This window comes from Carcharodon carcharias, chromosome 12, assembly GCF_017639515.1.
Source record: "Carcharodon carcharias isolate sCarCar2 chromosome 12, sCarCar2.pri, whole genome shotgun sequence".
NCBI lineage: Eukaryota > Metazoa > Chordata > Chondrichthyes > Lamniformes > Lamnidae > Carcharodon > Carcharodon carcharias.
Window position 1 is genome coordinate 47,621,750 of NC_054478.1, and position 15,864 is coordinate 47,637,613.

At 44.3% G+C, this 15,864-nt stretch overlaps 1 protein-coding gene across 1 annotated transcript in view; it reads right to left on the reverse strand.

The window, feature by feature from the left end:
- Positions 1-15,864, reverse strand: part of thsd7ba (thrombospondin, type I, domain containing 7Ba) — a 676,798-nt gene that overhangs the window by 415,231 nt on the left and 245,703 nt on the right. Inside the window, exon 11 of the mRNA XM_041200229.1 lies at positions 11,642-11,745. Coding sequence (XP_041056163.1) covers positions 11,642-11,745 — 104 coding nt within the window. The remainder of the gene's footprint in view (positions 1-11,641; positions 11,746-15,864) is intronic.

The window sequence follows — 15,864 nt, forward strand, 5'->3', positions numbered from 1 at the left end:
ACAAACTGGAGACAGCTTGTAATCCGATTGTACCAACGAACCAAAGAATTAACAAAATTAGGATTTTGGACTTCTCTTAAATAGATGTTCAACGCTTTAACAAAAATTGGTTTTAATCTGAAGTTCAAGACCTGGAAAAAATTCTTTGTATTAAAATGGCACAAAGGAACTAAAATTCCATTAAGAGAATCTTTCTAAAGTTAACAGTGATGTTGCTAATGATTTCTGCTGTTATAATGGATTTTAAATTTCTAAATATGGTAGAAACAAAAAGACAGTAGTGCATATATTAAAGGTACAAAGGCTCTTTAAAAAATGTAACAGTGTTGGGTTCTTTATCATTTGGAAAAAATGGATATCTTAGGCCAGGATTTTGCCCTCGTCGGGTGGGCTCATCGGGGGCGGGTGGGAGTGGTTGGGAAGCCAACCGCTGCCCACAATCAGGGCATGACCGCGATGTCGCGCTGGCGGGTCAATTAAGGCGTGCTCAGCATGAAAGGCATGCCGCAGCACTCAGCGCTGCCTGTGGGAGGGATGGGGGGTGAAGGAAGGCAGGTGAGCAAGTTCACGCAAACACGCAGGTGCATGCAGGAAAAGCTCCCTGAGGCATAGGGCTGCCTCAGGGAGATGAAGATTTTGAAAAATTAAAAATATGAATTTTAAAATATTAAAATATTAAAAAACATGTCCCCTCATGTGACTCACGTTAAATTTTAAAATGTGACTCCGTCACATGAGCACAGACATGTTATTAAGGAAATTTAAACATCTTTATTTAATTTTTATTTGCTGCTGGAAACATCATCCCGCCCTTCGATGAGGTTTCTTAAAAAATCCAAAGGACACTTGGCCTTTTTGCCTGCTCGCCAACCATAAGGTTGGATGGACAGTGAAAAAATGAAAATGAACTTAATTATTACTTTAATGGCCTTAATAGGCCTTCTAATTGATAGCGGGCGCATTCCCAGGAAACACACCGTTTTGATGGTAGGTGGGCTCTCATTAGCCCACCACGCCATCACCTCGACACTTCATCATGCCAGGCACCATATTTAAAGTGCAGCCAAGTGCACACCTCTCAGTGCTTCCAGCCCAGGACTGCTGCAGGGAAGACAGGAAGAGGATGAAAGGCAGAAAGACTGCAGCCCCATGGTTTAGTGATGCGTCCCACAAGTGCCTTTTAAATGCTGTGGAGGCCCGCCGTGATTTCCTCTACCCCTGCTTTGGCTACAGGTGGGGCAGCAGCATCACCAATCCAGCATGGGAGGCAGTGGCTGCCATGGTGAGTGCCAATGCCGTGCAAAAGAGGACAGCCACCCAGTGCCACAAGAGGATGAATGATCCTCTCCGTTCCACTAGAGTAAATCCCTCTTCTCATTATTCTCAACCCACATACTCACAAACCCATCATACATCCACAGGAATTGCACTCACTGCTAGCTCAAGGGACATCACCATTCACTCTCTCACACACACCTTTATTGTCCTCATCCCGTCCATGGGACTGTTCACCACCCACACATGCCAGGCATACTTATCATCTGGCCTGGAAGGCCTCCTGCTTACATTTTCTCCACCTGTATTCATGCAGGACAAGCTGGCAGACAACAAAAGGGAGCTGTCACAGACCAGTGGAGGAATGCCCGAAATCAAGGTCCTCACGGACTTTGAAAACAGAGCCATCCAGCTGGCTGGCCACGATCTGGACTGGTCCTGTGCTGACAGTGAGGTTGGCTGTGCTCCACCAAGTGAGGATCCAGCAGTGCAGCATCCATCAGACAAACATGCTGTGAGTGATGTGTCCTGTTCCGCAGTCCCCTGCCATGCACTAATTATCACTCCTTACTTTCACAGGCACGTCTGCGGAACAGTTGACAGAGTCCACAACCCAAGGCCTCCAATCAAGCCCCAAAGCAAGCACAGAAGAGGTATCTGTAGGCAGCCTCATTGACGACACATCACATTGCTCACCCACACCCTCCACCAGTGCAGCGACACATACCTTGGTGGGACCTAGCTTTAGAGTAGCCTCAGGATCATAATCTGGTGAGCACATTGCACTGTCTAATCCACAGCAGGCGGCCACAGGGACTTCTGAGGTCCCTGGCACTCGGAGGACTGCTGGAGGCCAGAACGTTGTTGAGTCTGAGTCAGATGATGAGCCCCTGGACTCAGTCATGTCTCAGTTGCTGGAGCTGCAAAGGCAAGCTCAGGAACATCAGGTGTTCAGCTTGGGTGTTCTAAGAAATTGTCCTGGTTAAGTCTGAAGACCCCTTAATGCATCCCGGAGAGTGCTGGCCACCACTTGGATGGCCAGAGTTTAATGCACTGCATGGCTGCCAGAAACTCCACCCTCCTCCGCCCCACTCCACCTGACTGATTGGCGGCAGCTTTGCCCATTGGGACTGCACGCTGTGCTCTCACCTCAGGTGCAGGCATTCTCCTAACCCATACTGCAAGGCTGCGCTGTTAGCTTGAAACATGGGGAAGACTGGTCCAAACCGGGATGATGACTTTGCAAGGGGCTGTGACTGCCTCTGCCAGTGACTGCTCCATGGCTAGCTTTAGCAAGGGGATTGTACAATGTGCCCAGTCACCCAACTATTCTGCAGTCCCCTAAAATGCTCATCACTTTGCAGTCTGTGCCCAAGGGGTAAGAAGCCCTGGAGCATTTGGTGGCATTTTCATGCCTCTGCATTGCTTGAGTGGGCAGATAAGTTCAAGGCCCGATTGCATGCATGTCAATGTGGCTGCATCTGAACTGTCTCAGCTGCAGAGGAATGGTTACTTTACACAAGGTTTCCCTAATGCGTGGCCACTTCCCTCCCCTCCACTGCTCAAATCGCCTCAATCGCAAGGCAGCCCTTCCCCCCTGCAAGTCACCTCAACCACAGGGCAGCCCTTCTTTCCCCACCACCCCAGTTGCCCCAACCACGATGTCAAATAGGCGACCCTCGCTAGCGCTGCACAACGTAACTGTGCACTCACCTCTGAGCTCCCCTTAAAGTGCATACCTTATATACGCTGTTGTGCAATATGTCGGCATGCTTCCTGCCCATCGGACAGTCCCACGGCGGGGTGGGGGGGGGGGGGATGATTCCGGTGGGCTGGCCTTATAATGATCTGCAGATGTATTACAATGAGGTTCCCGATGTTTAATGGCAGGAAATATGGCCCGCCATCAACAAGCTGAGCAGACAATCGCAAACTGGTTTCATGACATTGTGAAACCAATTTTTGGCTTTCTCGCCATATTGTTCGATCACACCAACAAACATGCCCCACGCCAGTGGGCATGTAAAATTCCGCCTGCAATCTTCTGATTCAGAGAGACTGTACAAACTGATCCATGGCTGATGCTTCAAAAGGTGTTTGGGTCTGTCTACTTCTCAAAGTAAGCAAGTTGACCCTTCTTACTAGTAGCTGTGGTTTTTCCCGTTCCAATACCATAATAATTCTGCTTCAATCTCCATGAAACAACAATTTTTGCGCTGTTGAATGTAAACACGTCAAACATTTATTAAATTTTAGATAACTTAATTTTATTGACTATTTTCCCATAGGGACAGAAGGAAGTCATGAATTAACAAATTAACCACTTGGGCTCTGACAAAAAGTCACAATGGATTTTCTATTGTTCTTTACTTTTAAAACTGAGGTGCATTGATTTTCAGACTGCAGGTGTTCTTTGCTAGAAAAATGACTTCACAGAGTGTGAAGCAACCTTTGTTGTGGAAGTATTGGTGAGGCAGAGATATAGTATTATTAGTAATTTAATACCATATTTGTTGACATCAGCAGCCATCAAAGGCCTGATTTTTACTGTCTCAAAAGTAATTGTCTTACACAGTTAAAATCAGACACTTCTAATGTCACAGTGTGGTGGTGATTTGGGTTTAAACTTTGGGCGGTATCTAAAGGAGGCAATGGGGGTCTCGTCCACCGGCTTGAGAGCAAGCGAGAATCCCATGATGCCTTTCTTAGGTAAGGCCAAACATACCAAATGCCATTCAGGCACTTAACCAGAGAGCGACAGACCTTACCGGAACTTCAGGGGCCAAAGTTCTGCTTGCCAAGAGCTACCAGCCAATCAGCTCTATTAAATGGCTGTGCCATCAAGGGTGCAGTAGTTGATGCCAGTCTGACACACACCTGAGGCCTAATATCATTATTTGATCCCAGGCCACAGGTGAGTGATGGTGGGAGGGTGTCACAGGGTGAGGGTCGCAGAAGAAGAGCATGGGCAGCAATTGTAGGAGGACATCAGCAGCAAGGGCAGAGAGGTGATTCCCAGCACTCCTTCCCGCTTCCTGTTGCTGGGTCACACTATCTGGCACTGAGTGCCTTTGAATGAGGGCCCCCCCTCCTCAAGAGCCTGCAAGTAACCCCATACAGGTTTGCTCGTCGTGTTCCTTCAATGGCGAGGCCTCTGCCTGCCCTTGGGTTAATATCAGTGGCGGCAGGATGAGATCCTTAAGTGGGCATTAATTGCTCAAGTTGAGGCCTTAATTGGTGGCAGGGCAGGAAGGCTGACAATGGCCCTTCCCACCATGGACTTAATTGGGGTGGAGGCAAGAGGCAGTGGGGTTCCCACCTGCCACCCTCACACGTGATTAAGTGGCCCTCTGCCATTAAACTCACTCTGCCGGTGACAGCATTAAACTCTACCCTTTCTCTCTCAGGGTTCAGTTTTAGCGCATTCAGGGTCATTTTTTTATCATGTGAGACAGATTGCTTGAGGGGTGTGGGGGGGGGGGGATTTCGGAGTTAGCTCTAAAAGCAGTTGTCAGCACTTCTGTCTCAACTGTTAATTCAGCAAGCCAAGACGTTATTTGTTTCTAAAATTGGAATTATAAAGATATGTTGATGAGGTTCCATCTCAAACATTCTGAGAAGGGAAAATTTATCTGAAGCTAAGAAAGGAATCCAGTGTAGGTGGCTCATTCTCAATGCTGTGTATCAAGGATGAATGTTTCTGGGAAAAATTGAAATAAAACTGAACATTGACATACCCTGTCAGCCCAACAACACACTGTTGAATTTGGGATAATTTTGAAATGATAAATAAAAAACGTGGTGGGTTATTTTAGTAATTAAAAGGAGGTCCAAGAAAAAGTTAAGTAAAATTTCATAAAATCCGTTTATAATTCGGAGCAAGTTAGGAACCTTTCATCTATGTTTTAAAGGTTACTCATAACATTCCATTGGACAATCAAGTTCCTCCATGAATAAGATGAATTAGAAATATACTTAAATGTGTGGAATTAGATAAAAGGAAGCGATTAAGGATATAAGACAGGAACAAGAAAATTATACCACCAAATAGGTTTTAGGTGGTGAGTTGGACTCGATCCAAAATGGTTAGGAAAAGATATGTGAGTGCTTCCATGAATAACGTTAATTACTTAGACACTTTTCACCAAAAGATATTAATCAATTGCTGATGAACATTTGAGTTAAGGTCAGTAAAGTGCAGGTGAGAATTGTTAATTATAGCTTTCTCTTGGAAATATTTCTGTCCTCACCAACGTTGAACAATAAGAAAATTGCATTTGATAGCGTGGTCACTGCCCAAGACATCAGGAAGATAAGCAAAGATCTCGAGACAACACCAATCCTTGCGTCTGATGATACATGTGGCATGATATTGGGGGCGGGGAGTGGATGGGGTGGGGTTGGGTGTATGTGTATGTATGTAAATGTATGATTGCATGATGAAGATGCAAGAGTTGCTGGTTCTGTGTCAACAATGTTTTACTGATATTGCACTTAACAAGCATCTGGGATATCTCATGACGTTAAATATGCTAAATAAATGTTCGTTTTTTTCTCCGTTTGTCATGCCCAGTAATGAAATCACATTCCTAACTTTCAAGATATGGACTTCAGTCAATGTGGACTTTTTGAAATTGACTTTCAAAAGTGGATGGTGCTGCAAAGGTGGCTGTCATGAGTCAGGTGACTTCTGCACAAAGAAGTGCCTCAGGTCTCCAGAAAGCTCTTAGGGCTGAATCTTCGGCTCGGCAAGCGGGGGCGGGGCCCACTTGCCAAGGCGTAAAATGACGTCACCACGTATCGTTTAGATTTTCAATTCAGCAGGCACGCAGCCAAGTCGGTTTCACATGTGCTAAACTGTCAAAGGCCTGTTAAGGTCGTTAATGAACTAATTAATCCTATTGAGAAAGCTGCCAGTCCAACCTTAAGGCTGTTGGGCAGGCGAAGAGCCCAAGCAGCCTTTGCATTTTTCATGGAACCTCACCCACGGGCGGGATGAGGTTTCATGAAGGGTTTAAAAATTAAATAAATTTTGTCATTAAAGTTCATTTACATGTCCATGCTCATGTGACACTGTCACATGAGGGGACATGTCTTAAAAAGGTTTTCTTCTTTTATTAAAATTTTTGGAACTTAAAACTAATCTCCCTGAGGCAGCTCTATGCCTCAGGGAGATTTCTGCGCTCTTTTGCGTGCATGCGTGAAAGAGCGCAGGCCCTGATTCAGGGAGCCTCTCCCCCATCTGCACAGGTAGCGCTCAGCACTTCTCAGCGCACATCACACTGGGCGGCCCTTAATTGGCCCACCCACGTAAAATGGCAGCGCGGACCCAATCAGGGGCGCTGATTGGGTCCGCACCCGCTCATGCCCGCCCCTGCACAACGCCCCCAATGGGGGGAAAATTCTACCCTTAATATAAATGACTGTGGGTGGGGTGCTCTCCCTTGAATAGGCATGCTGGCATCGAAACCACTTGTGGAGTTTACAGCCCTATTGTCTGTGTATTTACCAAAAGTCAAAATCAATAGTCTCCCAGAAAAAGTGCGTGTGAGCTCAACTCTTACAAAGAGAGGTGCAGAGAAATAAAAGCAGAAAATGCTGGAAAAATGCAGCAGGTCTGGCAGCACCTCTGGAGAGTGAAACAGTTAACATTTCGAGTTCGTATGACTCTTCTTCAGAGCTGAAGAAGCACTTCAGAGGTGCCGTGAACCATAGTCTGCTTGAGGAAACGTTTTGAAAGGTCAATTCCTCCTCATGACCCCTGTGCCAACCTTTGCCCCCCCCCCAAACAACCCCAATGACCCCCTCATGCCCTGTAGGCCAAGGTCTGCACCCAAAACAACCCCTATGGCCTCTCACGCCCCCAAACAAAGCTACAGCATGTTCATGCCCATTCAGCTAAGAATGCATAATAAGGCTTGGCTGAAAGCCCAGAAATCCATTAGACTGTTGAAACTCCTGAACTCCAGGGAAAACATTTCTTAATTGACAGATCTGGAACCCGGATCTATGCTGTCAATTTCACAATGTTTATTTGCACAAGATAGAGAAATTTCACATGCTTGCAAATTCAGCTATTAATACTTTAAAGGTTCTGGATAATTGACATTTTTATTGAGTTGTAGTAAAAAGGGTTTTTTTTAAGTGAAAAGTTATTAATGAATGACTCCTTTTTTAAAGCTATTTTTACACACCCTACTATTACTATAGAGTTCATTGCTTCTGCAAAGTGTATAGTGGCTGAATAGGCATGAAAGTGCCATGGGTGACATGAGAAGCCATAGGGTTTTTTTGGGGGGCATACCTTGGCATGTGGGGGAATGAAGGGCCATAAGGAGTGGGTGTGGGGCATGAGGTGACTTGGATGGGGCATGGAGAGCATGTGGAGGAAGTGTGAGGGGTGAGGGCTGGAGGGTCTTTTCTTGTTTTATTATAACTGGGACGAAATTCAACAGCATTGAGTTGGCCCTCTTAAACAGCCTGCCCCCATGCCTGGCAGCCCTGTGACTGCCTCCAAACTCTTTTCCTGGGTCAGCTGACCTGACTGCCGCCTGCACCTGCCCCACACAATGAAAATCGTGCCCTTGTGGGCACTTTCTTACAATGTGGGCAGGTCGAGGCAGGAATTTTCCCAACTCCCGCTGCCCACCTCAAGGATGAAAATACAATGCATTATCTTTACTTCTGATTTAAACTTACCTGAAAGCCTGTTTTGTGTTTATTACTAAAACATCACATCACTCAAAAGGTTTAAAACACTCCCTTGTTGCAGACAGCCAAGAGGTGAGGAGAAAGGGGAAAGTTATCCCAACATGTCTCTCCCCATCCATAACAAGTCTATCACATGCTTAGTTACTTCATTACAGTAATAAATGATATGGTTAATCTGGTTCAGGAAATTGAAAACTTTTCAATCAAAGTACTGACACATGCTCCATAGAGAATGAAAGAGTCAGGGTAGAGTTAAACACACTGGTACCTATCAGAGGGATGCAAATTACAGTCAAGAAGGATATGGAATTTGGATTTTCAAAATTTGTGGTTAGTTTCCTTCAAGCTCACAATGAAATTGGGATAACTGTGGGCAAGGAAAAATTCTTAGAATACAAGAATATCCACTAAATGGATGATGGTAACAAAAGATCTGGTGAATCTTTTAAGTTCATTAGTTCTTGATCATACAGTCCACTCTAGCTTTCTAATTTGTTTCTATCCCTGCATCAGGATATGTAATATTAACCACATGCTTAGGCTAGAAGAGCAAATAACTCAAGATAGGTATGTGATTCTAAAAAGATGAGAACCTTAGATAAGGCCATTGCCAGGTAGTCGAGGATTGTTGGAGATTAAGATTGAGAAGTAGTAAAGGAAACCATTTTCTTGTCTCATTTCTGCAGTTAAAACAAACATTATGCATGGCGGGAGATAGTTTACAACATAGGGAACTACCCATGGGCTAAGATTTGGGTAGACCTATGAATATGTGGGACATTGCCTACATTTAATACAAGAGTTGAGCTCAGTGCTTTTACAAGCTTCCATTTTAGAATAAAGCTTCCATTTTAGAATGAGGTATTCTATATATATATATAATATAGAGTGTAGTTTAATTTCAGACCAATAAACATTGAAATCATGCCTACTCAAGGCTGTCCGTTGAGCATTTCAAGTAAAGGAGTCATTCATTCTTATGTTTTATAGGATGGTTTCGGGGAGTTATGAGAGAATAGATACTATGTGCATTATCTCTATGACTGTTACGTTGAGACAAAGACCAGGAGTGATGAGAAAACTTTCAGGGAAACATTCATTTCCTCTGCCACTGATGCACATTAGCAGCAGTGTGTACCACCTACAAGATGCACTGCAGGAACTCACCAAGCCTCCTCGGGCAGCAGCTTCCAAACCCACAACCACTACCATCTAGAAGGACAAGGGCAGTGGATAGATTGGAACTTCACCACCAGAAAGTTTCCCTCCAAGCCACTCACAATCCTGACTTATATCACAGTTCCTTCACTGTCACTGGATCAAAATCCTGGAACTCCCTCCCTATCAGCACTGTGGGTGTACCTACACCACATGGACTGCAATGGTTCGGGATTGCAATTCACCATCACCTTTTCATTGGCAATTAGGGATTAGCAATAAATGCTGGCCTAGTCAACGACACCCACATACCATGAATGAATAAAAACAATGAACCATTAATTCTGCTGAAGGGTCATGAGGTCTCGAAACGTCAACTCTTTTCTTCTCCGCCGATGCTGCCAGACCTGCTGAGTTTTTCCAGGTAATTCTGTTTTTGTTTTGGAACCCATTAATAGAGTTGTTCTGGCAATGATTAGCGAAATGAAAGCAAGGATGGTCATAGTCGCAAAAGATGTCATTTGTGACTTTGCTGAGGACTATTTCAGTGTTGTGGCAGCAACAGAAACCTGAACAGAAAGATTCAAACATTGACTCGCAGGAAGTATGGGAACAAATTTAGTCAACAACATGTTCAAGAACTCTGGGGAGGAAAAGGAGGTTTGAGATAGGATGGTAGTTTGCAAGGACAGAGGCTGGAATATTTGAGAAGTAAGGTAAGGACAGCTAATTTAACAGTGCAAGGAAAAGTATCTGAGGAGAGGGAGCTATTCGCAACCTCAGTTAACATATGGCCCAGAGGATAGAAGGACAGTGAAATAAAAAGATTGAAGGCAAGTGGATCTGAGATGAAAAAGTAAATCTTGGTAAAACGATGTGGAGTTGCTCAGTGTCGAGGTGAAGGATGCAAAGCAGGGAAGAGGATACCTCCATGATAACTTGAGGTGGTGCTTGGAATAGGGAAGGATAGATAATAAGGGTTTTAAAAGAGGGATGTAAGGGGTTGAATAAAGTAAAGTGCATGAAAGATGAGGAAGTAGCACAGGAATAGCAAGGCAGACTATGAAATTATTTAATGATAATGGCCACACTGTCACCCTAGCAGTTTGGGGGAGGCAGGTGGTGGACATTATTTCTCATTGGGGAGCTATCCATGAACCATGTTTTTGTCAATACCAGAATGTGCATGACATGATCCACAATATGGCTGTGGATTGCAAGGGTCTTGGTTATGAAGAACAGGCATTCTGGTGGTAATGCTATTAGTGACAGTGATTGTTAGTCCAGAACAAAATCCAAGAGGACAGCGGTGGGTAAGTTGAGTGAAAGGGGAAAAAAGTTGGCAAAATTAGCCCCTGTGGCTACACCAACTGGGAAGATGAGTGAAAGAAGAAGATGGGACAGTTAAGGTTGCGTTTTTCAAGCAACAGCAGTAAGTGTTTCTAAAGATCCTTTGGAGAATATGAAGAAAGGGAACAAAGACAGTTCTGGGCTTATTGAAAGGAAATTTAAGTCTGAGATGGCAGCAGAGTTTAGTGATGGGTGGGGTAGTTTGGATGAGGTAAAGTTCCCATGATAGGTAACAGAGATGGAGGGGAGAAAAACCCAAGAAAGAGATTTAACAAGACATAAAAGTAGTTTTAAAACACATATTACAGCACAGAAAAAGATCGATCAATCTAACACGTCCATGCACCAGGAGAACCTCTTCCCTCCCATGTGTCCAATTCTGGAATGGAAACCAAAATGCACACACAGATGGAGACAGGGGAAATTTGAGTTACATAAAGATGCATGGCATAAATTAAAACAACATCTAGTTGGAAACCAAACATTCCTTACTCCAAATGCCACGTATTGGATGGCTCAAAGGTTGTTGAACTCAGTTCACTTGTTATCTTAATGTTACAATAACATGGTACAATATCTAATCAATTCAGGTCACAGGCACAAACTTCATTGGATCAATCATCTCACCAAATACTAAAGCACCCCATAAACAAGGCTCACAATAACACAGCAGTTCTTCTTTAATTTCTTCAGCAACATGTGCCATGTCTATATTGCATATTATCATATTGTAATACTACAACTAACTGATTCAAGAAGTTGGTATATTTACACCTTACAGCATGGTGGAAAAGTCTACAAACGAGGTAGAATCTGAAACCAAACAACGTTGCATTTTCAAAGTACGAATGGAAAAGGGAAAAAAAACGGACAACTGCAATGTCAGAGAAACTATTGTAACAACACGCCATTAATGGAACATTTCCTCAATGTAAGCACAAATAATTCACTCTGGCTCATTATAGCAACAACATTCTCCATTATTATATAATGCTGAGACATTGCCAAATGGATATTGGTGTGTGTGAGTCAATCCCTTTGTGGTTGGACTTGGAAGGTTAATGAGAAAATTTGAAATTTGCATTATTTTGTGAAATTCTCTCAAATGGCTGCTGACAAAATATGAAAAATCACAAATGAATCTTACCTCTGGTTTGCAAACCAGAACCACAGGCCTCGGTTGCTCCAATCGTTCCCTGTCTAACATAATCAGGTGCCAAGATACAATGATGCCACTTGTGCGTCTTCCACCTAAGTGAAGTGAATGAACAAGGTGGAGATAATTTCATCTATACTGTCACAGAATTTGTTCTTCAGATCTATGCATTTTAAGATGGTTTTCCTTTAAACTCCTTCAAGGAGCTCTGGCTCATGCTGTAGAAATAAGGCACCAAAACTGAGGAAATTAATATTTGTTTCATGCAGAAGCACTGATGAGGACAAGCAATTCCAGACTTAGACTTGTTTCCTGTAAAGTGATGGAATTAGTTAGAATAAACTTCAATATCATCTATACAATAACAACATTGTGATCATAAGTCGACACACATCTTGATGAGAAAGATCCTGCCTGACTATTCTTGATTTATTTGAAGAAGTGGCAACCCAATTCAATCATCGTAAACCCTATGACTTTGTGTACTTCAACTTTCAGACGGAATTTGGTAAAGCCCCACAGGAAAGATTAAGTTTATAGTTCTGCACATTCGGAGCAAAACTTGTATTTTCTTCTTCAGTTCTCTGCCCGAAGGCAAGCCTCACCAGAGCACGTGGTCTCCACCACAGGTAGGGCTAGAAATAAAGTCCCAAATTCACCCCAGCTGAAACGGAGATCAAACCCTAGACTGTTGATGCCAATCTAATCCACATCAGCTGTCCAGCCAACTGAACCAACCAGCTTCCACAAATTGCTCATCATAACCCCTACGCTATCATTGCTATCCTGCCAGGGTTTAATGAGAGTGCAGGAGCAGGCTCCACAACTATCCACATCCCACATCAGTGCAAAAGATAAGGCTGATGCACTTGCTACAATCTTCAGCCAGAAGTACCAAGCGGATGATTCAGCTCAGCCTCCTCCGAAGATCCCCAGCATCACAGATGCCAGTCTTCAGCCATTTCGATTCACTCCAAGCAATATCAAGAAAAGGCTGAAGGCACTGGATAATGAAATGCTATGGGCCCTGACAATATTCTGGCAATACTACTGAAGACTTGTGCTCCAGGACATACCGTGCCCCTAACCAAGCTGTTCCAGTACAATTGCAACACAGGCATCTACCTGGTTAAGTGGTAAATTGCCCAGGTACATCCTGTAGACAAAAAGCAGGACAAATCCAACCCAACCAATTACCACCCTATCAGTCTACTCTCAATCATCAATAAAATAATGGAAGGGGTCATCAACAGTGCTATCAGGTGGCACTTGCTTAGCAATAACATGCTCACTGACACACAGTTTGGGTTCTGCCAAGGCCACTCTGCTCCTGACTTGATTACAGCCTTGGTTCAAACATGGGCAAAAAAGCTGAACTCCCAAGGTGAGGTGAGAGTGACTGCCCTTGACATCAAAGCAGCATTTGACCGACTGTGGCATCAAGGAGCCCTAGCAAAACTGAAGTCAGTGGAAATCAGGGGGAAAGCTCTCCACTGGTTGGAGTCATACCTAGCACAAAGGAAGATGCTTGTGGTTGTTGGAGGTCAGTCATCTCAGCTCCAGGACATCAATGCAGGATTCCTCAGGGTAGTGTCCTCAGCCCAACCATCTTCAGCTGCTTCATCAATGACCTTCCTTCCACATAATGTCAGAAGTGGAGATGTTCGCTGATGATTGCACAATGTTCAGCATCACTCGCGAATCCTCAGATACTGAAGCAGTCCATGTCCACATGCAGCAAGACCTGGACAATATCCAGACTTGGGCTGACAAGTGGCAAGTAACATTCGCGCCATACAAGTGCCAAGTAATGACCATCTCCAACAAGAGTGAATCTAACCATTGCCCCTTGATGTTCAATGGCATTACTATCACTGAATCCCCCACAATTAACAGGTAACCCTGGGGGTTACCATTGACCAGAAACTGAACAGGACTTGCCACATAAATAGTGTGGATACAGGAGCAGGTCAGAGGCTGGGAATCCTGTGGCGAGTAACTCAACTCCTGACTCCCCAAAGCCTGTCCACCATCGACAAGGCACAAATCAGGAGTGTGATGGAATACTATCCACTTGCCTGGATAAATGCAGCTCCAGAGACAATCAAGAAGCTTGATGTCATCCAGGACAATGCATCCCGCTTGTTTGGAACCCCATCCACCACCGTGAACATTCACTCCCTGTACCAATTATGTATAGTAGCAGCATTGTGTACCATCTACAAGATGCACTGCAGGAATTCACCAAGGCTCCTTAGATAGCACCAGCCAAATCCCCAAACAACATCATCTAGAAGGACAAGGGCAGCAGATACATGGGAACACCATCACCTGGTAGTTAACCTCCAAGCCACTCACTATCCTGGCTTGGAAATATATCGCCATTCCTACACTGTTGTTGGATTAAAATCCTGAAACTCCCTTCCTATGTGGGTGTACCTACACCACATGTACTGCAGCAGTTCAAGAAGGCAGCTCACCACCACCTTCTCAATGACAACAAGGGATGGGCAATAAATGCTGGCCCAGCCAGCAAAGCCAACATACCATGAATGAATTTTTAAAAAACGCTGGCTGGCAGGTGATGGCAGTGGTGGTCAGTGCCAATGCTGCACAGAAGAAGTTGTATATCCAATGAGTAAAGAGGATGAATGATTTCATCTGTGCCACCAGGGTAAGGCAACCATTTCATCACTCTAAACTCACACACTCATAAGCCAATCACACATTCACTGGCATCTCACTCACTGCCAGCTCAGGGAACGTCACCATTCACTCTCTCAGACACACCCTCACATCTCCATCTGGCCTCATCTACACTGGAGACTGCCTCCTCAGCCCTCACCATCTTGAAGTCACTTGCACAGATCAATATGTGCCCTCACACACACCCTGTGATACCCCCCTTCCCCAGTATAGCCCTAACCCAGGAGCCTCTTCCTTTGCCTGAGGCCACTTCTCCCCCTTCCCCGGTAACCCCTAGCCCTGCAGCCGTTGAAAATCCAACTCTTCCTTATGGCTGGTCTGATAGGTGCCCATGAACCCCCCCCTAAAAGTGATGTGGTGCTGCCTGCCAAGCCTGTCGCTGATGACCACAAGCAACATAGGCAAACAAACCTCGAGGTCCTGAACAGAGTTGCTTATGTAGGTTCCAGTGGGTTGGAAAAATGCTAATATAATGCCCTTATTCAAAAATTATGGGAGGCACAAAATAGGAAAATATAGACCAGTTAGTTTAACGTCTGTCATTGGAAAATTGTTGGAATCCATTTTTAAGGAAGTAGTAATGGGGCATTTGGAAAGTCAAAATGCAATCCATCAGAGTCAGCATGGTTTTATGAAGAGTAAATCGTGTTTGACTAATTTGCTAGAGTTCTTTGAAGATGTGACAAGCAAAGTGGATAATGGGGATCCTGTAGATGTAGTATATCTGGACTTCCACCTTTGATAAGGTGCCACATAAAAGATTAATACACAAGATAAGATCACATGGAGTTAGGGGTAACATTTTAGCTTGGATAGAGGATTGGCTAACCAACAGAAAGCAGAGAATCGGGATAAATGGGTCATTTTCTGGATGGCAAGCTGTAACTAATGAGGTGCCACATGGTTCCGTCTTTGGGCCCCAACTATTTAAAATCTATGTTAATGATTTGGATTAAGGGGTAGAAGGTACTATAGCTAAATTTGCAGATGGTTAGGTGAACGGGCCAAAATTTGGCAGATGGAGTTTAACGTGGATAAGTGTGAGGTTATCCATTTTGGTTGAACGAATAAAAAGGCGGCTTATTACTTAAATGGAGAAAAACTTTAGAATGCTTCAGTGCAGAGGGATCTGGGTGTCCTCGTGCATGAATCGCTGAAAGCTAGTATGCAGGTACAGAAGGTAATGAGGAAGGCAAATGGAATTTTGGCATTTATTGCTAAAGGAATAGAGTATAAAAATAGGGAAGTGTTGTTGCAACTGTACAAGGTATTGGTGAGACCGCACCTGGAGTACTATGCACAGTTTTGGTCCCCTTACTCGAGGAACGATGTAGTTGCACTCGAGGGTGTTCAGAGGAGGTACACTGGATTGATTCCAGAGATGCGGGGCTTGTCTTATGAGGAGAGATTGAGCAGTTTAGGCCTATAACTTGCTAGAGTTTAGAAGGATGAGAGGAGATTTAGTTGAGGTATATAAGATGCTAAAGGGGATGGACAAAGTAGACGTG